Source organism: Patiria miniata, unplaced genomic scaffold (genome assembly GCF_015706575.1).
Source record: "Patiria miniata isolate m_02_andy unplaced genomic scaffold, ASM1570657v1 HiC_scaffold_29, whole genome shotgun sequence".
In the NCBI taxonomy this organism is placed as follows: Eukaryota; Metazoa; Echinodermata; class Asteroidea; order Valvatida; family Asterinidae; genus Patiria; species Patiria miniata.
In genome coordinates this window covers 16,330,430-16,355,262 of record NW_024037068.1, presented here as the reverse complement: position 1 = coordinate 16,355,262, position 24,833 = coordinate 16,330,430, and the positions used below count along the sequence as shown (strand labels likewise).

At 41.2% G+C, this 24,833-nt stretch overlaps 1 protein-coding gene across 1 annotated transcript; it reads right to left on the bottom strand.

Moving 5' to 3' along the window:
* Positions 1-8,189: 8,189 nt before the first annotated feature.
* On the bottom strand, positions 8,190-23,588 carry LOC119735214 (fibroblast growth factor receptor 3-like). Its single transcript, XM_038208920.1, has 16 exons — positions 23,570-23,588; positions 23,127-23,381; positions 21,553-21,645; positions 20,969-21,223; positions 19,651-19,767; positions 19,217-19,333; positions 18,982-19,053; positions 17,814-17,986; positions 17,148-17,349; positions 14,882-14,992; positions 13,756-13,949; positions 13,127-13,249; positions 12,469-12,580; positions 11,669-11,765; positions 10,639-10,738; positions 8,190-10,019 (listed from the first exon to the last, which is right to left on the bottom strand). The coding sequence occupies exons 1-16, from the start codon at positions 23,586-23,588 to the stop codon at positions 9,933-9,935; spliced, it is 2,127 nt and encodes a 708-aa protein (XP_038064848.1). The 3' UTR covers positions 8,190-9,932.
* Positions 23,589-24,833: the final 1,245 nt, after the last annotated feature.

The window sequence follows — 24,833 nt, the reverse complement described above, 5'->3', positions numbered from 1 at the left end:
TTTTTATACATATCCCAAAAAGGGAAAGTGCAACAAATATATCAGGGGTCTGAGAACAAAAAGAAATACACACTAAACAATTCTGTAAAACAGAGATGACGAAGATTAATCTTGCTTGCTTGAAGTCGCACCTTGATCCTGTCTACGACGCCAAAATTTGTCGCGAGGTGGCAACCCCAACGATGATAAGGGTGGTCAGGTTCACCCTCATGAAGATAGAGTAAGGTGGAAAGCAAGTAGAATTGAACTGGAACACTCAGACGGTTGTTTACAGTGATTCACTTGATTAAGTTTTAATTTAATTCACTTTCTCCAATTATACAAAATAATCCAAATGGAGATCCGAACAAAGATTCCAATAAGACGACAATGAAGACCATAAAAGAAGACCCTGTTGACCATGAATAAAATGAATTGATCTTAAACTTTTGTAAGTCTTGTTCCAAAGTCATTGGATTACATTAATATTATAAACAACAGTTATTTTAATTACACAGCATAAACTATAAATAATATAGTTGTTTTGTAGACAGTGTCATGATCACTCCAAAATAATACTAAATAGGATGACTACTTAATCAAGCATACAAAGAGAATTACAGTCTTACCCTGATATTAAATAGAGAAGGCCTGTAATGCACTTGAGATGTCAACCTTCAAAGCTTGTGACAGCAATGTCTCAGCTATAAATTAAAATACATAAAAATACAAATAGCATACACGGGGAACATATTTAAGGAAATAGCTTCTATCATAAAAGGTCCCGTGCACCAATAAACAATGCGACATACACGAACAACATTTCAAAATAAAGCGAGTAGGTCTAATTCCACAGTGTGGTCGAGATTCAACGTTGTGCTGTGCATACGCACACTACGTACTGAATGTACACAATGCTGAACTCAATGTCGCCATTATATAATGCATTGTGCGTGAATGTGTACAAAAACGGTCATTCAACTCTAGAAAAGTTTTGACACTTCCACACGAAACTAACACCCTAAAAACTATAAGAATCAATCAGTTTGACAATAATCATATCAACCAACCTCTTCTATGTCCCTTACCTGATCTACTCAATACTTAATTAAAATCCAACTTACCCCAAAAATGAGAGAAAAGTGGGCGACTTTTAGACAAAGGTTGGCTCGGTCTGAGCTTCTTTCACGGCCCGCTCGCAAGAGGACAAACCATGTGAGCGGTAGCGCTCTTACCGTAATGCAATGACCACAACCCCTCGTCGCGCATAAAATTGACTCAGAAGGAGTGTTGACTTTGATTACTGACAATGATGATGACATACTGTTACCAAATAATCATTCTCAAGATAGAATTATCAAATGACCTAAATGTCGACGAACATAATGTCCAAACTTGTTAACTAGGGCAATTAGGCTGGCGGGGTAAGTACACTAAAAGGAACAGCCAGAAAATAACATTGCATTATTCATGCTCCTTATGAATTATTCATTATTTTAAACCCAAAAACCCATATCGTTACATAAACAAATGTGTAAAGTGTGCACGCGTGTGTCCAGATCACCCTTCCCACCCTCCAGCCACCCCCGCGACATACACACCCCCTTCTCCTCCTCGCTTTTCGGATATTTCAAGCTGCCCCGTGTTGTAAAAAAGCAATACACAATTCAGACTTTCCCCAAGGCCATATGCATGTATGTAATTCTCAACAAAATTGTACTTGTTGACTTGTTGGGGAGAGGGCGCGGTTCTCTTATGAGCATTGGGAGTTGGGATGGCAGGGGAAGGGGCTATCTGTGAGACGGCTGTTGGTGTAGATCGTAAAAGGTTCACTTGCAAATTGATATCTAGTATTTACAATTCAATTCAGGCAAATACATGCAGAAATCAATATCTGAATTTGGTGGCAAGGGAAGGGCGGGGCCTAGCTGGGAGGGGAGGACTGGACATCATTTGAATAATGGTGCACTTCAATCAGAGGACAATGGATATGGCCATTATTATTCATTGCGGCTTTGCAATCACATGAGTTTTGCCCATGTGACAATGATTGTACCGACAATGCCAAGTTATTGGTGGATGGTCAGACCCTACCCTTAATCCCAAGCGATGCCCCGGGGGAAGGGGAAGTGGAGGCTGTGAAAAGGAACTCTATGTTATTCTAAAGTGTTCACTTGCATATTATTTATTTACATTTGTTTCGTTATGCAACATACACGTTCAAAATTCGGTGGCACAGGGGGAGTGGGCGGGGCCTAGCCAGGTGTGGGGGGAAGTACACTACCTACTATTCATCCAATGGTCTATAAATGATAAACAGTCTGAATCTGTTTGTGAAAATGTGCTAGATTCATGAACAAAACCAATTATACAAGTTTATTACCCAAAACAAAGGAAAACACTGAAAATACACTTTTTTTAAGGTTTTTGTGAAATTTACCATTTTTGGAGCGCTACTGTACAAAAGGCTATACAATAACCCAAAATGTTCTCACCAGATATGAAAAGACCAATGTCTGAACTAACCATAGCCGAAGGGAAATTATTCTGAGTGCCCTGACAGGTGCCATTTTGGAGGGATAAAAATGTGGTAAATAATGCAATTTTGCTAGTTGTAAAAACATGCTGTATTATAGGGCCTAAGAATAATATAAAGGAGATTTTTCAAAAGTGTTTTTTTTTTCTTGTAAGGGTAGGAAGATACTTTGTCATGATATTGTTACTTTTGTGACATTACTTTGCAGTTTGGCTGGATGACCTTCAAAAATAACGCAAAAGTTGAATTTTTGCAGCCTCAAAATTGCCCAAGAATGGCCAAAACACTTAATGGCCCGTAACCATGGCAACGGGCAAAATATCGATTTAAAAAGTCTATTTTGGTTACTTGCTCCCAAAGTCCTTTCATCCTACAAAGTATAAACCAATTTGATTTTTTGAGCGTGGACACTTATATGAAGTATTTACACGAAATGACTCTTAAACTAGTAAATCATATCTATAATCGTCTTTGGAATCACTTGTCTCTGTGAGGGTTACTCAGGTTCACTGTGAGGGTTACCAGGATCACTGAGGGTAACTTTTGTCTGTTGTGAGGGTTACCTGAATTCACTTTGAGACCTATTGTCGCTACTTGTATTGCTGTAATTCCATTCAATTAATTACTCAATCACAAAACGTTGGTATTTCCTCCAAACGAACAGCCCCTAGGCTTAGTCCACCGTTCGTTAATTGCCCCCCCCCCCTTTCGTATGGGTAGCTGCTCACCCGTGTCCCTATAGCCCTCACACAGAAAAGGTAACCCTCAACCCGATTCAGCGTCAAAACAGGCTCGCCAAAGTATTCGGCGGCATATCCTCGCTCTATGTAGTGCATGTAAAAATACAGCGCGAACAGCGACGCGGCCACTATTTATATGCAAATTTATTTGGATCTGATCGAATGCCTTTTTCCAATCGTTGGCGAAAGCTTTTCCTTATTTTGCGCTTGATTTTTAGCGCATGACCTCATATGTGAATACGGATAAGTGTAGGCGGGGCTAATTTGTGGAGTGTCCAATCACACCTTGGTAAATCCCAACGTAGTCAAATTACTTGGAGCTATTCGCCTTTTTTCGGACGTGTCAGAAACCATCATCATCTAGCAGAACAAAGAGAGATTTTTGGTTTTCCATGTCCCTAAGCTTTGTAGAGACTTTGAATATCTGCCAAACTAAAATGACATGGAAGGGGATAAAATAAATATCGGTGAAATAAATTACAATCTGGCACCTTGCTTTTAGCTCCCTATATTTGAATCCAAAACGTTCTAAGTATAATGCGTAGACATAAAAACCATACAAACAAAATAATTAATTTGTAAATTCAACGTTTTTTTCAAAGAGTTAACTTTAAAAATATGTTGAATCAACTTTAAAATGTTGAATTAACAGTTAAAGTGTTGGCTTTGACATTTAAAATGCTGAAATCATCACTTTCAAACTCTAGTTACTGACCAAACCAATGTAAGTGTCGGGTTCACAGTTCAGTTTTAAGAGTGTACATGTAGGTAGCAATCACCTCTCCAGCGAACTGCCCCCCCCCCCTCCGCCCGGCTGCATTTTTGGTATGTTGGGGTTTTTTTTCGTAAATGTTTTGACAGTTTAAGACATTTCATACGTCGATACAGTAAAGTCCAAAACCCCCTCGAAATCCATCTGTGGACGCCATTGTCTCCTCCGAATCCTGACAAGACATTGCCATCGTTCGTGCCTATCAGACGAGTTAATTAAACCAAGACTTACGCGTACTCTGTGATAAAACAAATACAGGAAAAAAAGCCGCTTGGGATTTTGTTTGTTTTGCTTTGCTTTCCTCGAACTATACAACTGAAGTAACTTAATGGAGTGAGCCTAATTTATTTCCATCGATGACCAATTAACATTTGGGCGAGATGAAGAGGCATAAAACTAGCAATTAATGATTGGCCGTCGTTTTCCCGGAGTTACTGCATTATCAATGAATCTCTTATTTTACAAATTCTTCTGCCCTGGCATTATAGTAATCAATCATCATATAATAATCTATAATCATATGCATGAATATTATTAAACTCATATTTTGAAAAACCTATTACCAGTATTGGCAGGAAATGAGGCAGAAGGCAAGCACTTGATTGTGTGTTCTTTTGTTTGTCTTCCGGCTGTTAATGCATTATATATATGACAACACAAAACAAAGAAAGGCTTCAGTGACCACGCATTTCGTGAAAAAAAATTATCCCTGTGTTCCGTACAGTTTATTTGGGTGATCGTTCACCACCCGGCCACTGTTTTAGATTCGTTTTCTATATATCTTTCGGTATTTTTTTCGGAAAAAAATCACAAAATTGTTCACAGCAGGAACTTGAAATCCGGATAGAAAATCGACCATGGTACACAGAAGACGTCATGATGACGTCATAGGCATTAAATTACAAGCGATTTAGTTTTAAAATGACTATATTTTATTCATTTATATGAACAAAATTGACAATGATGTTCGTTCTTTGTAATCTGATAGACACTACCTTTGAAAATGAGAATTTCGGAGCAGATTTCAGAAAGTAAAGTCGCTTGACCCTTCCTTCCGGAGGTACCGGAAGGTCAAAGCTATTTGAATTCAAATACAAATAGAATCCTAACATTCAAACGAATACTAATCTCTTTGACCTGGCACAAGGGATGAGGATGAAACCTGGTATGAACAGGAACCCTTGTCCGAAGGTGTTACATATTTTGTGAAATCCTTTTGACGTCATCAAATTACAAGCAATTTAAGATAAGCAAATGAAAAAAAAATACTGTGAACTTTAACATTTGCACTGAATGGAGTTATCGTGCTCTTCTTTTTTTTGTGGTGTGGAAGTGCTGTGGCGCTCTGATCTTACGTAATACAACATAATTATACCAAACGTGGCGCTCTTATAATACAAATTATTGTAATACCCCCCTAATCTTGTGTGGCTATATAAGTGCGGTAGCACGCCCGTACTCATTGTTCGTTGCAGTTGGCTTCAGGGCGTTGGCTTCGTCATGATGTTCTGTACTTGTATTTTCAGTAGTATCAGTATTAAATTATTTTGGAAGGCTAGTTTAAGTTTTGGATTTGAGTTGTCCAATGTTTGTTCTCGCGCCTCTATAAATTCTTAATTTGCTACATCACAAAGCCCATAAGAGTAGAAACTGTTGCAATGGGACATAAAGCCGCTTGACTTTAATAATATTAATAATAATGGTTGCTTATAAAGCGCACACATCCACCTAGCAAAAGTCGCTTATGGCGCTACATTAGTAAAGAACATACTTGATAAAACAAACAAGAACAATGTATTACTATATAGTCTGAGAAGCAGAATAGCTTATTATGATGCTGTAGGCTAGATTATAGTAGTGTGCTTTCAGAGCCGTTTTGAATGAGCTGAGATATGTGCTAGATCGGATGTTAATGGGTAGACTATTCCAAAGACGCGGTGCAGCTATACAAAGATATGTCCCCCAGGGATTGGTACGATCTCGGTACACCCAAAATACGTTGGTAAGCAGACTGGAGACCAGAACGACCGGATTGGTGGGGAGCTAGTAGCGTAGTTAAATACGGAGGGGAGATGTTGTGTAGTGAGCGATAAGTGAGAAGCATAAGTTTGTACATGATTCTAAATTTAATCGGAAGCCAGTGGAGATGTTGCATAATAGGTGTTATGTGTGAAAAACGCCTGGTGCGTGTAATACACTCCGTTCACAAGTACCCCCTCACCGGCAAAGAAAGTACAGTTGGAGGTGACCGACCGACGCCATCTTTCCTGATGACTGCAATTTTGCCGCGATGCGCGGCCGTAACACTGCGTGTACCATTGATCTCCATTAGTAAGACTAAGTTGGTTCAATTGTTGTTGATGAATGTCAAAGAGAGGAGAGTTACACATGTCAAAGCGAGAGGTAATAAAGGCATGTACTAGTATCTGTTGCTCTGTTGCCTGTTTTGAGAGATGTTTACGAATTCTGCTGAGGTTCTGAGATTGTTTGATGTCGATTGTGAAATTTGTGAAATGTGTGGCTGAAATGACATCGTGGAATCCATTGTGACACCGAGATTGCGATAATATTCGAGCCTCCTATAGTGATGTGATCCACAGTGACCTTGTCGAATTGTTGTTGCGACCTATAAAAAGCATGAATTCAGTTTAGTCATCATTTAATTTGAGGTAATTCGCTTTCATCCACTGTCGGATCTCGCTTATACATGCCTCCATGCAGGCCAGGTTGTCATCAACAACTAGCTGCATAGGTTTGAATGAGAGAAGTAACTGCATTATCATCTGCATACACGTGATCATTCTGGGGGAACAACATTTTCTTTGCACACCGGTGTTTAAACTCATGGTACCTTGGATGCCAGACTCACGCAGATTACTCACAAGCTAATGTACTACCCATTTGTACACTTGATTCCGGGGGAAATTGAAGCAGTTGAAACTCGAAGACAATTATACAGGGTGTCCCCAAAACAAAAGGCTATATGGTGAACCAGCTAATATGAACGTCGAGTTTATATCTCTGGTTCTTTTAAGAACCATTCTCTTCAACCTCGTACCCAGGGTGTCGAGCAGTACGCGCCCACCACTACCTGCTCTCTCACCCTGGTATTGGATCATTTGCATGTGCAAGATTTTTTGCACACGTATGCAAATGAGGAACAGTCTGGTGCCTGAATATGCGTTACACATTAGCGTTTGTTTTTGTATGCGGTGTCTGGGGTAAAAACAGAGTCAATTCGTAGCAGCGCGAGCACGGCGTGAGTTACGAAAACACGATTTTTGAAATCAAACTGTTACGATCTTATCGAGACAACATGCAGTATCATATTTCATATTAATATAAGCAAATTAGAAAGGAAATTAGTATTTTCGAGAAGGCGTGGACGAATGATCGCGAAAACACGTACTGCACGTTGTGAATTAATAACACCAAGTACACGATAAAAATCCATTACTAGCCAATTGCGGTATCCAATCAGGATACAGGAAGAAAGTTTCCTATCCAGGGTTTACTATTGGAAACCGTGTTGGAAATAAAGTAAGCACTGGGGACGAGGTTGCATTCTCTTATTTGGGAAATTATTCGCACATGGTGTTTCCGCAAACCTTTCATTCATTAGTATCTCCACCATGCAAAGCCTCAAATCGTACTTAATGTGAACTCAGTTTTATCATGAAGCATACGGCCAGTAAGCTTTCCACATCTTGGACGCATTACTCAATTACAGCCCGATAGTCCAAAGATTTGATAGTCCGAAGGCGCTTTACTCCAAAGGGTCAGTTGTCCAAAGGTTTGATAGTCCGAAGGGCCCATTAGTCCGAAAACAAAAAGAAGGTTAAATAGTCCGAATGTCCGATAGGCCAAATAGACGATAGCGTTCGATAGTTCGAATCGACAATAAGGTTTGGTCGTCCGAACTGACAAAATGACCTTATTGTTGATTCGGACTATCGGACCTACTTGCCGATTCGGACTATCGAACATTATTTTCGTTTGGACTATTGAACCTTCGGACTATTGCTTCAAATGTTCCGATTAACTAACCATATTTTATTTTCAGGCTAACGAGCCCCCTCTTATGGGAACCTTGTGCATTCGGACATACCAGCCAGATGGACCTCCATTGTTGTCCCATTGTCCCTATTTCTAAACTAAGATTTCGTTGCGGGGTACCCTTGTTTCTAAAGGTTTTATTTGAGGGGTACCTCGAACAAAGGACAGGTACCCCACAAGTGGTTTCGGGTAAGTACGGACTATCGAACCTTCGGACGAAAGAACCTTCTATCGAACCGTCAGACTATCAGGCGGACACCGGGCAGCCGAGGGCTCTGGTTTATCAAACGACTTGTAGTTATCTGGACGTATGGACTTTTCGCTGGTCCATGCGTGCTGTTCATCGTTTTTACACAGATGGTCCCCGATGCTGATTTATTTGGCAAAGTCTCTGTCATTTAACCTGTCTTTGATCAAATTTACCCTTCATCCCCCTTTTTAGATCCTGGTAATTACGGTAATGCATTTAAAACCAAGTCAGCAATCTTCACAAAGACGCACCAGGGAGCATTGATCGGCAACTCGGAGCCCCTGGCGACCAAGATGGTTAAATCGCGCTCGCATTGCGCCAGCTACTGAACCAAAGAGGCTGAGTGCGTTTTCTTCGACTACGCCAAGGGAAGAGGCCAGTGTCGCCTCCATGGTTTGGCCTCGGTCGATGTCCTTACAATTGTCCTCAAACATATCACCAGCGATAAAACCTCAGTTTAAAAGTTACAAATATTCAAGAATGTCTTTTTGAAGGCCCGGCTTTACATTAAAGTGGATGTTATAAATCCTTTGTTTTTAGCCAAAACAGGGTTGTTAATAAAGATATTGTGTATTACAGTTGCTGAAACAAGTATTCTCCGTAACTTTCTTTTTCGGACGAAACTGATTTTAGTGTCCTTTCGTTTAAATGACGGATAATTTAAGCGGATTGAGCAATTGAAGTATTTTCTTTTCACCTAAACGTAGTTTATTAAATTGGCTTACCATTAATTATTAATCCATAATAAAACAAAAGTTTTTTTTAAAGAACATCTGTATCTAATTGTAAATGTCTCATTGACATACTTCAAGAGTAACGGGTACAACTACATGTACTTTAAAGCCAATCAAAATATTGACACTGATGTGTACATAATTATGCACATGTATTAGAATGCTAATTTAACAAAAAACAAACAGTCAAGTTATAAATAGTGCCCTAAAATATTCTAAAATGCATTCAGTCAATGAACGTAGATTTAGGCATTTTAATACCTTAACTATATGTTGCATACGTCCACCTGCACAATGCAGCCACTCAATTACCAAGCAGTTACCGTCAATTGTGTCAAGAATTAAAACAATGTTCGGACAAAACTCAACATCCAGACTCCAACCGGGCTTGAAAAAAAGTGTTTATACCGGCCCACCACGCATTTATTCCTTGGTAAAAAATGATTACCAAGGAAAGGTAAGCATTTCAAAGTTAATGTAAATTACTCGTGCTCTGCTAAGAAGAACCATTCAATGAGCTTTTCCCGTCCTACAAAGTGTTTCCTGGAGTTTATTAATCACCTAATACACTCTGCAAAATTATGACGACTGACGGTCCTACAACTTTACAGATGTCGACCTATATGTACTATAGCGTAGAAATCAGAACTAGCGCGAGAATCAGCTACGGGGATAGGTTGTCAAAAGCTCTAGTATTTCAACGATTCCAGGCCTAGGCTACATCTGATAAAGACAGTTGAACAATGGTAAACGAAAATTCTCGTTCGAACTTGCCCTACGGCAATTCATACTGAACCAGCGATCTTTTTCTAAGTTTTACGCCGCTGTGATGTGACGCTTGTAGTGAATGCATGTGCGCGATTTCTCAGCCTGTTTCCATGCTGCTCGAACCTTGGCCAGGTTTCAGGTACATGTAATCATCTAGGTTGACATTTCCCATCTCGAGATAGCCCTGTAAATAACGGGGGAAAAGCATTAAATCATAGAAAAACAAACCATAGTTAAAGACCGTTACGGCTAAGTGAATATTACACTTTTAGAGAGAGTGCAAAACCGAATTTCCCATATACGTATAGTGTACGCAAAGCAGAATTACCATTCGTGCATATGAATAATTTATTAATAGTCATAATTCCAAAACCCTTTGACCAATAGTCCTGAACTTTCTTGGGTATGTGTGAGATAAGTTGTTCTAGGCATGTACCGAGTTTCATAAGTTTTTGTTCACCGATAGCCTAGATCTTAGGGGGAAGCGGAATCCTCCCGCCCCCCCCCCCCCGGCCGTGAGATTGTAAAAAATAACCCGCCCCAATTGGGTTAATCTGCTCGCCCCTTGCAACGTTTAAAATGTTCAAGACATCGTTGTAACCACTATTTCTTTAACGTTAAAACCAATATTACGTAATACAATTTTAATGCCACCAAATAAAATAATAATACATTACTACAACTCCGGAATAAATGTTAATTAAGACATCATCATAACAACAGCGACAGAATGGTTATGGCAGAAAATATGAGAAATGATAAGACAGGTGATTAGCACATTAGTTTCGAAACTGAATACCCACCGCTGCATCTGCAAGGATGTCGTCTATGGTGGTGTGAAGACCAGCGAAATCCGGCCTGTCTTCAGGTTTCTCCTGCCAGCAGTCCTTCATTATCTGGTATCTGCAATAGAAGTTGGGTAAATGTCAAATTTATGTCAGTGTTTACATACAGACTTGAAAATTTATCCCTGATTATAGAATTGTCAGTAAAGGAAGATGAAAACACTGTTGAGGAAAGACTACCTGAATTGTGTCAATTGTTGGTTCTGAGAAAACCTGAAGTGAAATCTCGATTTTTAGCCTGGGGTCGATATACTGACCGTCGTCGAATCAACAGCCAGTCCTGCTTATGATGATAATTGGAGCATACTAACCGAGACATCTACTAGCCACCCGTTGATCTTCTAAGATCTATCATTTGTACTGATATGATTTCTCTCCGCAAACTTCTCCTAGGTTGTACTCTACCTGCAAAAGCCACCAAATCTCATTTAATCCGATAAAATACTTGCAACTTACGATTAATACCAACTCCAGGCTGCCGATAATGATAATAATAATAATAACTGGTATTTCTAAAGCGCCTTTGCCAAAGGATTCAAAACGCTGTAAAAAGATCAACAGCATTGGGAACAAATGGCATCCGAAACAAACATGATTTTACGAGTTCCTAAACTGTTAGACATGATGCATTCCGAATGGAGATAGAGAGAGTTCAATGTTCGGGGCCCAGCAGTGGAGAAGGCACTGTTCCCTGTGTTCCTGGTAGTGCGAGGGATAAGCAAATTTGCTTCCGAGGGGAGACCTTGCCGTTCAGGTTTGATGAGGTTCACAACATCGGAAATGATGGGAACTTGTTGGACACGGTTTGTACATGTTGAGTGTTGTCTTGAAGACGATCGGTTGGTTGATTTGAAGTCAGTGCATTGGCCAAGAAGCAATATCTGACGCAAAGTGTCGTGCTGTGAGTAATTATTATGCCTGCAACAAATCGCAACCAATAGCAGATAATTAAGGAGTTACTGACCCAGATTGATCCCTTTAGACTTACATGTTGTCGCTACAATGCTCTGGTTTGGGTAGTCGGTAGCCCTGCTTTATTTCATCGATTACCTTCTGCGATGACATGCCAGGGTATGGATGCGATCCTGATGAAAAGGTGTTACAAAACGTGAGTAAACAGTCAGGTTATAGTTATTGATATCTCATAATTATGACTTATTATAAAGTTATATACCTCAATTTTACGACTTAGTAATTTATTGTTTAATAATAATTATGCCTTATACCTCATAATTTGACTTATCATTAACTCATATTTATGACATATCGTATAATAATGACTTATCAATTAAGCCATAATTGTGACTTAATCTTACAATTACGACTAAATATTAAGTCGTAATTATGACAGGATATCTCATAACAATTTCTTAATACTAAGTCATTATTATTAGATATGTCATAAATATGACTTAATAATAAGTAATCAATCTGAGCTATAAGTCATAATTATGATTTAACAATGACCAAGTCGTAATTATGAGATATATATCATAATTATGAATTAATAGTAATTTACTATTATAAGATATAAGTCATAACTGTGACTTAATAATAAGTCATAGTTAGTGAGATATAAGTCATAACCTTTATGTTTTATGCCCCTTTATCGCTTCCACAGTATTGCACATGCCTTAGTGACAGGCCACACGTGAGGGTTTGAGTCCATATAAGGTAAAATAGACCAGATTCCATAGCAGTCCTATTCCATGGCAGCGGTATCGAGACAAAAAAATGTAGGCCCCCCCCAAAAAAAAAATTAATAAATTGACAGATATTCCGACTCACCTAACGTAACGAGTTCCCACAGAAGAACACCAAATGACCATACGTCACTCTTGCTCGTGTACATATTACTAAGCAGTGACTCAGGAGCCATCCAACGAACTGGTACCTTGCCCTTTTTCAAATTGATTTGACAAACCACAAATAATGCAATAGCTCTCTAGAATCAACATTTATGATATATTATTATTCACTTTAAAAAAATGTGGCCAGCCAAGAGAAGTGGAATTTTTTCGATTCATTGATTCCTTGTTTTACATTTTGTAATTTTTGTAATCGTGATAACAAGAAACTTATGCAAATGTTTCAATTCATGAATTTTAACTAAAGCTGCTTAATACATTATTCCTGTCAAACAAAGACGAAAGTTTCAGCCACCCAACTGTTGTCCAATACCGTATTCATCTCCCTGCAACTGTAGCTTTAACGATATAAATTATCAGCTGAAGGTACCACTGGTATTTTACTGATGTCCAGTGAATATAACTGCACTAAAACTTGCGGAATCTGCGTTGGTGGCTTCAGTTCTCTGCTTAACTATTTATTTTCTGGATTTATTATTGAAGGCTGCAAGGCGCCAACCCGATTCCTGGCAAGATTCAACCACTAGAGGGCGGCCTTTAAAATGCATGCACTAAAATGACATTTTGTATACATGTACCTGTGATTTCATTTCGTATTGGCTTTTCTCAGCCACTTCTCGAGCCAGTCCAAAGTCGGACACCTTGCATATCAATCCCTCGCCAAGGAGGATGTTACGGGTTGCCAAGTCCTTGTGGATACACTGTGAAAAAAAAACAAGAGAATGAAATGCATCAGACCACGGACACAAAAGGTGTGGGAAAGAATTGATTTGGAGCCTGCATGATATGGCAATAGACACACTTTTAAAATCAGAATTAAATACTACCAGATTGAGTGTGAATCTGTGTTGAAAGGGGCTCGTCCAAAGAAATGTTCTGGGATTATAGAAACTGAAAGAATGTTTTAAGTTGTAAGTATTAAGAAAAAATCAGTTGAGAACAAGTAATAATTAATCAACAGTTAATTGCTTTTTGTAGCAAGCTGGGTTTTTTATTGTTTGGTTGGGATGTCTGTTAAGGTTTTTTTTATTATTTGCTTGGTAGATTAATTAATCCTAAGTGACTAACAACATACAAAACTGCAGCTGTACGCAAAATACAACTACTGCATCATGGTGACGTTTTAAAGTAAATTTTCGAGGCGAAGTCTTGGTGGCGCATTCTACACTGATGTATCCCCACTGACCTTACATCTACATGCGATCACCTGTTTTGATGCTAGGTACTCCATCCCCCTGACCACCTGAGATGCGAAAGTCAGGATCTCAGTCGGTGTCAGGTCCTTCTTCTCCTTGAACTCTTCCTTCTTCATGTAAAAGGGTTCGGTGCCCGTCCGAATGTGTCGCAGGTAGGTCTGCAGGTCTCCATGGGGAACGTACTCCAGGATTATGTACATTGGGTCTGTAGAAAGACATTAAAAATGTGCTAAAAATACAAAGCATCTCATCTGCATGCCACCTGAGGATGCTACGTCGTTGGTGAATTCGCAGGAATAGACGAAGAGTTGTCAAAACCGCTCTCACTCACAGCCTTATTATAATAGCATGCACAAAAGTAGACGCTTCGCACTGCAGTCAATGCCATTTAACGCTAACTCCCTAAGCATTTTTGATAGGATGCAACCTCAATCCTGCAAAATCCTCCAACTGCATCCATGTAAAAATTGCATACAGCCTCAATCCTAAGCACAATCAACCGTTATTACTTGGATGTGGCATTTGGAGGGTGTGACCACTGCCTCAATCCTGCAAAATCCTCCAGCAGTCATTCCCGATATGTTGAGGCACAGCTAGTGATGACATCATGCAGCAGTGCGGAGGATTTCAAGTACAAATCTAGGCATAAATTGATGCACAGCTGAGCATAAACAGCACAAGGTCCGGCCTAAGACATTGATACAGTGCATCGTCTCAAATCCACATTTTTGCCATAATAGCCTCAATCCTGTCAAATCCTACATTTCACAAAGATGATTTTGGAAGATTTGGGAAGGTTAGGCATAATTTAACTTTGTGGGTAAATACACTCACTCGCTCACCCAAGTTTGTTTATGGTTTAAATCGAGGATTTCCTTTTGTTCCTCTTCCCTTTTCCATTGTTTGTACTCCGCAACAGTTCTCATTGGTTTTGTGCAACATTTCTAGTCGAGGTTGTCCTCGATTCGGTGTCTGTCCTCGATTCATCGATGATGTTGCACGTGTGTGTCCTCGATTTACACCATAACCAAACGCACGAGGTCGACCACATGAAAACGTGTATTTTTTTTTTCAAAAAAAATATCAAAACTCATCAAATTAGGGTTTGAACTTGTTTTTATATCATTTTAATTGTACCTTTTTCAGTGCAGTATCCGAGCATAGACAGGACATTGAGGTGCTGGTCCATCATGGAATACACTTGCAACTCTTTCTTGAAATCACTCTGATCGTTGGGTGTAGCAGACTCTAAAACGGTGGAGGGACAAGTACTTTTGTCAGAAAAGTAAAGAAAAAATACCGAGGCTGTTTGCAGTGAATTTCATTCATAAATACCTAAGACAGTTTACGCATTCCTATTGGTCGAGAGCCCGTCACGTGGCCGGTCTTAAACGGATGATAAAGACAGGCTAGCTGGTCTTAAACACTTTTCCAGTGTTACAATAAAATGTGGACTCCTAAAAATCCAGTGCCTCTTATCGTTTAATTGGTTGAACGTTCACAATCCTCACGTAGGCATGCGCAACACTACCAGGGAGTCAGAATTTTAAAGTTCTAAATTCAAAACGCAACGCGCCAGGTGCGTTCTGCGCGACATTGCGCAGAACATGATACGCGCGCGTCAATTTCCATAAAAGGGTTGTTTACATCTTACTCGCCATCTGAACACTCCTTTATTATGCAAGAGGGATGTTTCAAAAAGCATAAAGTGAATTTGTTGAACAAAATCGGGATGTTTTGAACGAATTATATGATTTTTTCTTACCGAAAAGGTATCTATAAATAAGGGAATAAATGTGTGCTCCGGAGGTTTTTATCACTCTGTTTAATACCACTTAGAGTCTGGGTGCTGACGGAAGCGAGGGTAATTATCAGCACCCAGACTCTAAGTGGTCTTAAACAGAGTGATAAAAACCTCCGAAGCACACATTTATTCCCTTATTCAAAGCTCCCTGAGTCATGGGCGTCGCCAGGATTTTTTCTAGAGGGGGGCAAAAAATTTTTGCCAAAAAATGCTTGTATTTCTCAACACATTCTCGACGCCCATGCACTGAATGCACTCAATTGATGCGGTTTTTCTTATTTCCATCGTTGAGGGGATATTACGCACCGTATCGATCAAGTTCGATCGATGAGTTCGATCAACGGCCATGGATTCGTTACGCATGTTGTGTGCGGCTGCGCGCTAGGGCGAACTTTCGAACGAAGACGTGTCACACAACTTGGCTCCCTCTCGCCACCGTTGTGACTACGTAGGATGGTCCTAAATTCGCTGGCGCAGTCGTGACGTCACTCAGAGGTCCAATGAGTTCAACCGTGATCACTATGGCTGGTGTAAATCCATTTTCTAGTCAAAATTGGTTTTGAGGCAAACATAAGCACAACTGTGGGTGTTACTGGTGTGGTGATCATCTGCTGAAAGGCAGTGAGTCATTTTCGAATTTGTGAATCTATTCAATGAAAGAAGGATGTGAAATCGATGTCTGTGATCGCGCACGTGTGTTAAAGCCAGAGTCCATCATTTGCAGCAATCCAAAAAGTAACTGGCGTAATTATTGTTGAAAAACATACTCGGTTGGAAGATAGTAAGGGAACTCAACTATTCGTGAAATTTTTATTTCTGGCAAGCTGTCATTTTGAAGTAATCAACGAAAGAAGGCCTTTCCAACGGTGCGTCTTAAGAAGTACCTATGGAAATTTCCGTTACTAGTTCGGTGTCTTTTATTCGGCGAAGCACGAGCCCTCGTTGACACGACGCACACGCGCGCGCGGTTGCTATAATTCGTCGGATCGGTGCGCGACATCGCGTAGCTGCAATCGGCTCAGTGAGAACGTGTCTCGGATGCTGAATTCAGGCCCAATTCAAAACATGATTCAGCAGCTTTTGATTTGAAATTGAGATCCTAGAATGCTGTTTTTCTCGGAATACACAGCTGAAGCTGAGCTGAAACTTCATCAGGTTAGTTGTTCAGTGCCCTTCTTTAGAGTTTGAGTACCTTTGTTGCTTCAAACGAACAAAATGCACAAATTACAACTGATGGACTATATCTTTAAAACGTACGTCAACATTGTTGTCATGTGAGCGTAACTAGGCCATAAGGAGGAGGTGACGTCACACTTTCTTAGTGTATGGACTTAATCTTTTCCAAGCATGCACGAGCTTATTTGATTGTAGAATGGACGATTCGGATTTTGCAATATACCACCTCCCGCTCCGTCCACCTTTGGTTCGCTTGTACCTTTCACAGTGCTCGTGACTGAAAGTTGACCCCGCTATATTATAGTTATCTCATTGCTCAATCACTGACAGGCAGAAAAGGGTCCTTTTGGAAACATTATCATAGTCCCTTCATTCAATAAAACACATTTGTTTTAGTGCACTAGGCCTTTAACAATGCCGTACCTTTCAACATCTTGACAGCCACCGTCGTATTGGTTCCCCTACGGATGATTCCCTCTGCCTCGGCCTTGTAGACCACAGCAAACGAGCCGCTGCCTAACTGGCCGAGGATGTGCAGTTTGTCCCGCGGGAACTCCTTGGCTGGTCCACTGAACTCCGAGGTCGATGCTTGAAGAGTGTCAATCCAATAAACATTCGACTTTTTCTGCAAGGCAGACAAAAAATACGTCTTTGAAAAGATTTTCCGAATTAACAAGGTTGGATCGCACTTTCTATTCGGGCGACATTTTTGACGACGCGACAAGTTTTTGCGTTGCCAGTCCGCACAGTGTCAAACCAATTTAGATTCTGGCATGTGCATTTTCAAAACAATGGAAACTGTTTTTTACAAGGCAAAATCATGCTGAAAATGTGTGGCGTAAACTTTTGGCATATTTGCAGAAACAAATGCTCAACTTTGTGACAAGATTTACAAAGGCGTCTGCATGACAGGGGTTCAGTTGTCGTTCTGAAAACTTGTTTGAGTGCTCGTCCGTCTTACCAGACGGAATCTTTCCTCTTTTAGAAGCTGTAGTTAAGACACTGCATAGTCACTGATGATTTTCTAATCACATTATTCGGATGTGATACCAGATGAATAAAAAGACGTCTTTATAACAAACTAACCACATTTTCAATCAGCTCTTGTCCACGCCCACTATCGACAGCAGACGGCCGGCCACCTCTGCGCTTGCGCCGTGACCTTTTGAAGAGGGAAACCATGACAATGACCAGTCCGACAATCAGGAAGACGACGACAATGACAACGACAATAATGATTGGCATGGTGTTTGAATTGGCGTCTGCAGTATAAAAACAAAAACCACAATTGAACAGATTTCACTTTCAACAATATTTAACTTGGGTTTTCAAATGACTACTTTTAATATGTTGTTAACCCTAAAAGGGTCGGGCAATTTTGACCATCTCTCAGCCCAGGGGGGGGGTGTATTTTCCAATCCCCCGGCCATCGAGCGACGAAAAATTATGAAACTCGGAACGTGCATAGAACAACTTATCATGAACATACCCAAGACATTTCATGACTAATTATTATTATGCATGAATGGTAATTCTGCTCTGTGTACACTACGTATGATGGAAAAATTCAGTTTTCAAAATTAACAGAAGCCGGAAATAACAGCTGGGGTCACGGAAAAAAAAATTCAAAGCTATCGCGGAAAAAATCGAGGGGGGCGGCGCCCTGCCCCTTTAGGGTTAAGGGTTTAAACCTGCATTTGGCAAATTTTTGGTAAAGGGCTAACTGGTATTTGAGGCATGTGGAACAGCTTTATTTAGAGAAAAAAAAACATCTCTTTCTATAAAAAAAAAATGTAGTTCGGACACAATGCAGTGATCTAATCACTCATTGTTGAAGTTAACCCCTCATGGCCCAACGCCTTCAACATGCATGGCCACCACCTCTTTCCACACAAAGCTCTGCACGAAGTCTTGTCCATTTCAACCCTTGTATAACAAACCAGCCAGCAATCTTTGACAGGTGAAACTTAGCCCAATTAATTAATACAGGCTTTGACCCTTGACAGAATATTAAACAACGAATGCTCAGTCACCCGTAGCCACAGACACACAATCAACGTATCATTGGAAAGAGGACGCATCGGCATTTCACAAGATTTTTACTTTTTTGAAAATATTTATATATTATATTCGTCTTTATTATTTACATTTTTATCTGGTTTCCTCTTTTTTTTACATCTGTTTTTCTTCTTCTTTTTTTAAATACACCCATGTACAACAATACTGTAGGAGGCCGACAGATACGTGAGCTACTCACTCTGACAGTTGTTGCCGCTGGTCCCGTTTTCGCACATACAGGGATTAGGTATGCAAGGGTCTTCGGCTGAATCTAAATAAAAATAGGTAGGTAAGACATTTAAGTAGAAATTAGTACGTCGAATGAAGCTTTTACAACTTTGAGGTGTTATAAAACCCGGTGATTACAAACTGAAAACGTTGTATTTTCTTTGAGAGGGCAAGAAAAATATTTTTCCACAAAAAAATGTACTCACTTTGGCAATCCCCTCCACTAAACCCGGCGGGGCAGGAACAGTTATAGAAATTACCGATGGTATCTGGGATACATGTGCCTCCATTGCGGCAGGGGTTTGGGTTGCTACAAACATCATCTATATGTAAAATGAAAAGACAAATAGAGACCACAAAGTTTACTAGCAAAACATTTGTGAAATAACCAATGTGAAATCCAAAACTCCCCGGTCGCTTTACGCCTATTATGATCGACATGATCGAGGAGGCATCGTGCGATGTCGTAAACTTGAAAGGAGACAGACAGATGATGACATACAACACTACGTGGGTGACGGTACATACGAGATCCAATTCAAAAACAAATTGATACTTTGAAATGGATCAATTTCAAGAAAGGTAACAACCATATAACACTGTTGCACATAATGTCCATTGTTCCATAATATATACTCACTTTGGCAATCCTCTCCACTAAACCCGGCGGGGCAGGAACAGTTATAGAAATTACCGGCGGTATCTGGGATACATGTGCCGCCATTGCGGCAAGGGTTTAGGTTGATACAAACATACTCTGATGTGTAAAATGAAAAGAAAAATAGAGATTTTATAACCATGAAGTTTAATAGCAAATCGTTTGTGAAATAACCAATGTGATACCACAGATAGTGTACTATCAACATAACAAAGTGCCAGACATCGTGTGATGTCGTAAACTTGAAAGAAGACACACTGATGATGATTCGAAAGTATAAGTACCCCTAAATATCAATTAAGGCGGTTGATATGAGGTCCAAGTAAAATAATTATAATAAATTGTTTATTGATAAACGAGATTGACATGACAGCACAGGGGCTGAATTACATCAACATTTACATATATAACAAAACATAAACATTTAAAAGACTGAAAATAAACAAGAAAAATTCAACCTAAACAATACAAAATATATACACACTGAAAAGTAAAATTGGCATTAAACAATTTAATGACATGACAAGACAGGACAAGACAAAAAAAACATCTTCCTAATTCTTAGCGCCATGTAGTACGTTGACATTAATTCCTGGCATCCAAGGGCGGATCCATGGGTGGTGGTGGGCCAACGGGGGAGATCCCCCCCCCCAAAAAAAAATAAACTTTAGTGATGTCGCTATATTAAATGCAGGCGCTGCGTACATCACCACCATTCTGTACCTACAAACAAAATTGTCAAAGTTGTCAGAAATTGCCTGAGATCGCACAACAGAGCATTTAGAATCCCACGCCGTAACAGTTTGGACCCACTTTTTGGTGGACCAAATTTTTGGGGGGCCCGTCCCAAAAAAATTGTGTTCTGGACCCGCCCTTGATGGCGTTCGGCATGTCTGTTGGACTATTCGGACGGTTGTTAAACGGGCACTGCGTCCTGAAATCCCCGAACATTTCATGTTTTGGATGTTTACTTATCCTGTTTTAAACATCCTGAAAGAAAACCAACCTAATGTCGTACCGTTCTCGAGAAAAGACGGGGAAAAAAGATTGTTTACATGCATGGACACGACGGAGTATGATACGTGTTTCCTTTCGTTTTCAAACAATTATGTATGATACACGTTTTGTGTGTGTAGCATTAGACACGTACACAGCATCGTGCTCAGGAACAGGGTGACCAATCACAAATGCACAAAATGTGATGTATTACACGTCTGCGAAAGGCGAACCCTTACGGTTGTTATTACAACTGTGGCGCAGGCTGACTAAACCCGGCCAACTTGATTTCAAGTCTACCTACCAGCACACTCTCCAGACGTGTACTCTTCCACCGCCACCTCGGCAAGTTGCAGAATTGCCTCTACCGGATTTACACCGGGCATTGAAGTATCGATGTCCACACTGACGTACTTAGCCGTCTGCGGTGGCTCGCACAAGAACGGGATCTCGGCCCCCTTCTTAGACTGTTCGCTGGTAGCCGGTGAGCCGCACGGCAGGTTCTCGGTGAAGTTGGAGCTCAGTCCAACGCGCGCTATCGCCCCGACGAAACGAAAACCTAGAAAAGAAAAGACAGATCTACGTCGTAAATTGCAGTTATCTTAATGTCTGTCAAAGAGAAGTTTATAAAAAAAACTCTGGATGATTCAACTGTCTCTAATGAAATAGTTGTCTGATTGTGGAGACGTCGCGTGACGTCATCAAAACAGCTAGGAGCAGATGCTCCCGACAGCTTTTGTTTTTGTCTTGAGCGAAGCAGTTTTCCAACTTCACTTGTTCGGATAAAAATCTCCTTGTTGAGTTTTTATACATTATAGATTATTTTGAATACATATACATTTTTCAAATCTTGCCACACCAAAGTGACTGGTCTTTAAGAAATTTTACCACCGTAATCTTTTCGGAGAGTGACGTTGATTCTACCCAAGCAGTGTTTGCTACCTAGGTCAAGCAGCCACCAAGGATGCGGATCATTAACATCTGCAATGAAGGAAAGGAAGAAAATTATTTAAATGTACATGTCGTTGATGTACTTGAACTACTGCGAATAACGTTGTGACTAGGATGGGAGAAGTTCGCCGCGACTCCCATGGATGCATATGGGGATTGGGAACTGATTGGTACTTGTGGAGCGCTGTGGTCCAATGGTTACCGTGTTTGGCTCACTTGCCACGGTACGTGGGTTCGAAACCGAACGGGGAACATGGTTTTTGTGTTCTTGGGCAAGACACTTTACTACAATTGCCTCTTTCCACCCAGGAGTATGAAGGTAAAGACCAGATTGCGCTGATCTTGAGCTGCTGCAGAAACTGGTCTCATGGCCTGATGAACAGGGGTAATAATTTTGAAGCGCTTACAGACTTTTGGTATAAAGCGCTATATAAGCATTATTATTATTATTATTATTGGAGGTGGGATCAGTATTGGAAATGGGACGGGGATGAGGATGGGGATGGGATGGTGATTTGAATGTGGTTGGGATCAGTATGGGCGTAGGACGGGGATCGGAATGTTGCCGGGGATCAGTATGAGGATTGGGATGGTGGTTTGGTGCATGGCGGGAAGTTGGCCTGGGGTGGAAAAGGGATCGAGGAGATTTGAGGGTGCAGATGGTAGAAGGTGTTGAGGGTTGGTACGGTGTCATTGATTTGGAGAATGAAGAAGGTGACGAGGGAGACGAATTCGACGATGACATGGGGTTACAGCAAATGCGGATGTATTTCTCATTGTTCTTACCAGTGTGCGTGTAGGTATATGTCTCTCCATCGATAGCCTTATAAGAAGGGCGATAGTCCCATGTTGTGCTCTGTGATGTACTTTTCCCATAAACATGGAGGGCTGAAACGAATCGAGATTTTGATAATAGTGTGAGGATCCGGTCTTTACTGCTTGATAAAGACCAGGTTTAGGGGTGACCACTGTTAATGGACCGATACAAAGGCTGGTCTACAGGGCAGTTTATCCTACATTATTCTGTCCACCTTGTACAACGGAGATAATGGTCCCCCATGGAGAATTAAAAAAAAATGTCCCTCAGGGGTAGAGGTCCCGGCCACGCGTGACTCGCCGGAACTACTGTACTTAACTGTTCTAATAGTCTCCCGTTCAGTTTACGAAGCTTTCATTCATTTTACACCAAAGCATTTTGGTAAATAAACTAAAAACATTACGAGTATCGTAAGAACCAGCAATAGCACGGTGTTTAGAAACCTTTGGCTCGGCTAATTGAGTTCGGTACGGCACCGTTCTTAAGTTCGACAGGGTCTGTCGTGCTATTGCGAACGGCAGTTGCAACAGGCCTTAGCTATAATAAAAGTTGGTCAGATTTCAACTGAAAATCGTTTACAGATTATACACACCGACCGGTTCTTAGCAACCTACCAAATTCTGCAGACAGGTTGTAAACTCCTTTTTTTATTGCAGTAAAGCCTAAGTAATGTCAAACGACTGTTGTTACCTACCAGCACCCTCTCCAGACGTGACGTTTTCCACCGCCACCTCGGCAAGTTGCAGATATGCCTGATCCGCGTCTACACCGGGCATGGAAGTATCGATGTCCACACTGACGTATCTGGCCGTCTGCGGTGGCTCGCACAGGAACGTGATCTCGGCTCCATCCTTAGACTGTTCGCTGGTAGCCGGTAAGCCGCACGGCAGGTTCTCGGTGAAGTTAGGGCTCAGTCCAGCTCGCACTATCGCCCCGATGAAACGATAACCTAGAAAAGAAAAAACAGATCTACTTAAATTACAGTTCCGAAAAAACAAATCTCTTAAAAAAGTAAGAACCTCAACGAATAATGATTCTTGGGGTAAAGAGTATTAAAAAAAGTTACCCGTGTTATCCAATCGGAGTGTGACGTTGATTCTACTCAAGTTGTGAGAGCTACCTAGGTCCAGCAGCCACCAAGGATGCGGATCATCATTATCTAGAATGAAGGAAAGTAAAGGGTCCGTGAGTGAATATTTCCAAGGAAGTTATTTTTTGCTACTTATCCATGGGAATGGAGGCAAAGATGGACGTAGGAATGGGATGGGAGATGAATTTGGACGTAGGAATGGAATGGGAGGGGAGGGGAAGGGGATGGGAGAGAGAGAGCGATCAGTTTGGGACTGAGGATAGGGATGGAGGTGAAGATGGAGGTAGGAATGGGATGGGAGGGGAGGGGTAGGGCATGGGAGAGAGCGATTGGGGGGATGAGGATAGGATTGGGGATGAATATGGACGTTGGAATTGGATGGGAGGGGAGGAGTAGGGCATGGGAGAGAGAGAGCGATCAGTATGGGGATGAGGATGGGGATGAGCGATTGGAGGATGAGGATAAGGATGGGGATGAATATGGACGTAAGAATTGGATGGGAGGGGATGGGTACGGCATGGGAGAGAGAGCGATCAGTATGGGGATGAGGATGGGGATGGAGATGAATTTGGACGTAGGAATGGGATGGGATGGGAGGGGTAGGGCATGGGAGAAAAAGCGATCAGTATGGGAATGAGGATGGGGATGGATGTGAAGATGGAGGTAGGAATGGGATGGGAGGGGAGGGGTAGGGCATGGGAGAGAGAGAGCGATTTTTAAGATGAAGATGGGGATGAGGATGAATTAGGACATAGGAATGGAATGGGAGGGGAGGGGAAGGGCATGGGAGAGAGCAATCAGTATGGGGATGAGGATGGGGATGGAGGTGAAGATGGAGGTAGGAATGGGATGAGAGGGGAGAAAAAGGATGGGAGAGAGAGAGCGATCAGTTTGGGGATGAGGATAGGGATGGAGGTGAAGATGGAGGTAGTAATGGGATGGGAGGGGAGGGGTAGGGCATGGGAGAGAGAGCGATTAGTATGGGGATGAGGATGGGGATGGATGTGAAGATGGACGTAGGAATGGGATGGGAGGGTAGGGGAAGGGCATGGGAGAGGGAGCGATCAGTATGGGGATGAGGATGGGGATGAGGATGAATTTGGACATAGGAATGGAATGGGAGGGGAGGGGAAGGGGAGAGAGCAATCAGTATGGGGATGAGGATGGGGATGGAGGTGAGGATGGACGTAGGAATGGAATGGGAGGGAAGGGGTAGGGCATGAGAGAGACTAATCAGTATGGGGATGAGGTAGAGATGGAGGTGAAAGTGGACTTCGGAATGGCATGGGAGGGGAGGGGGTGGGGCATAAG

Coding starts and splice junctions, on each gene's coding strand:
- LOC119735214 (XM_038208920.1), bottom strand. Junction 19,768..20,968: donor CACGTCTGGAGAGTGTGCTG/GTAGGTAGACTT, acceptor TTTACACATCAG/AGTATGTTTGTATCAACCTA. Junction 17,350..17,813: donor GACAAGAGCTGATTGAAAAT/GTGGTTAGTTTG, acceptor TCTGCCTTGCAG/AAAAAGTCGAATGTTTATTG.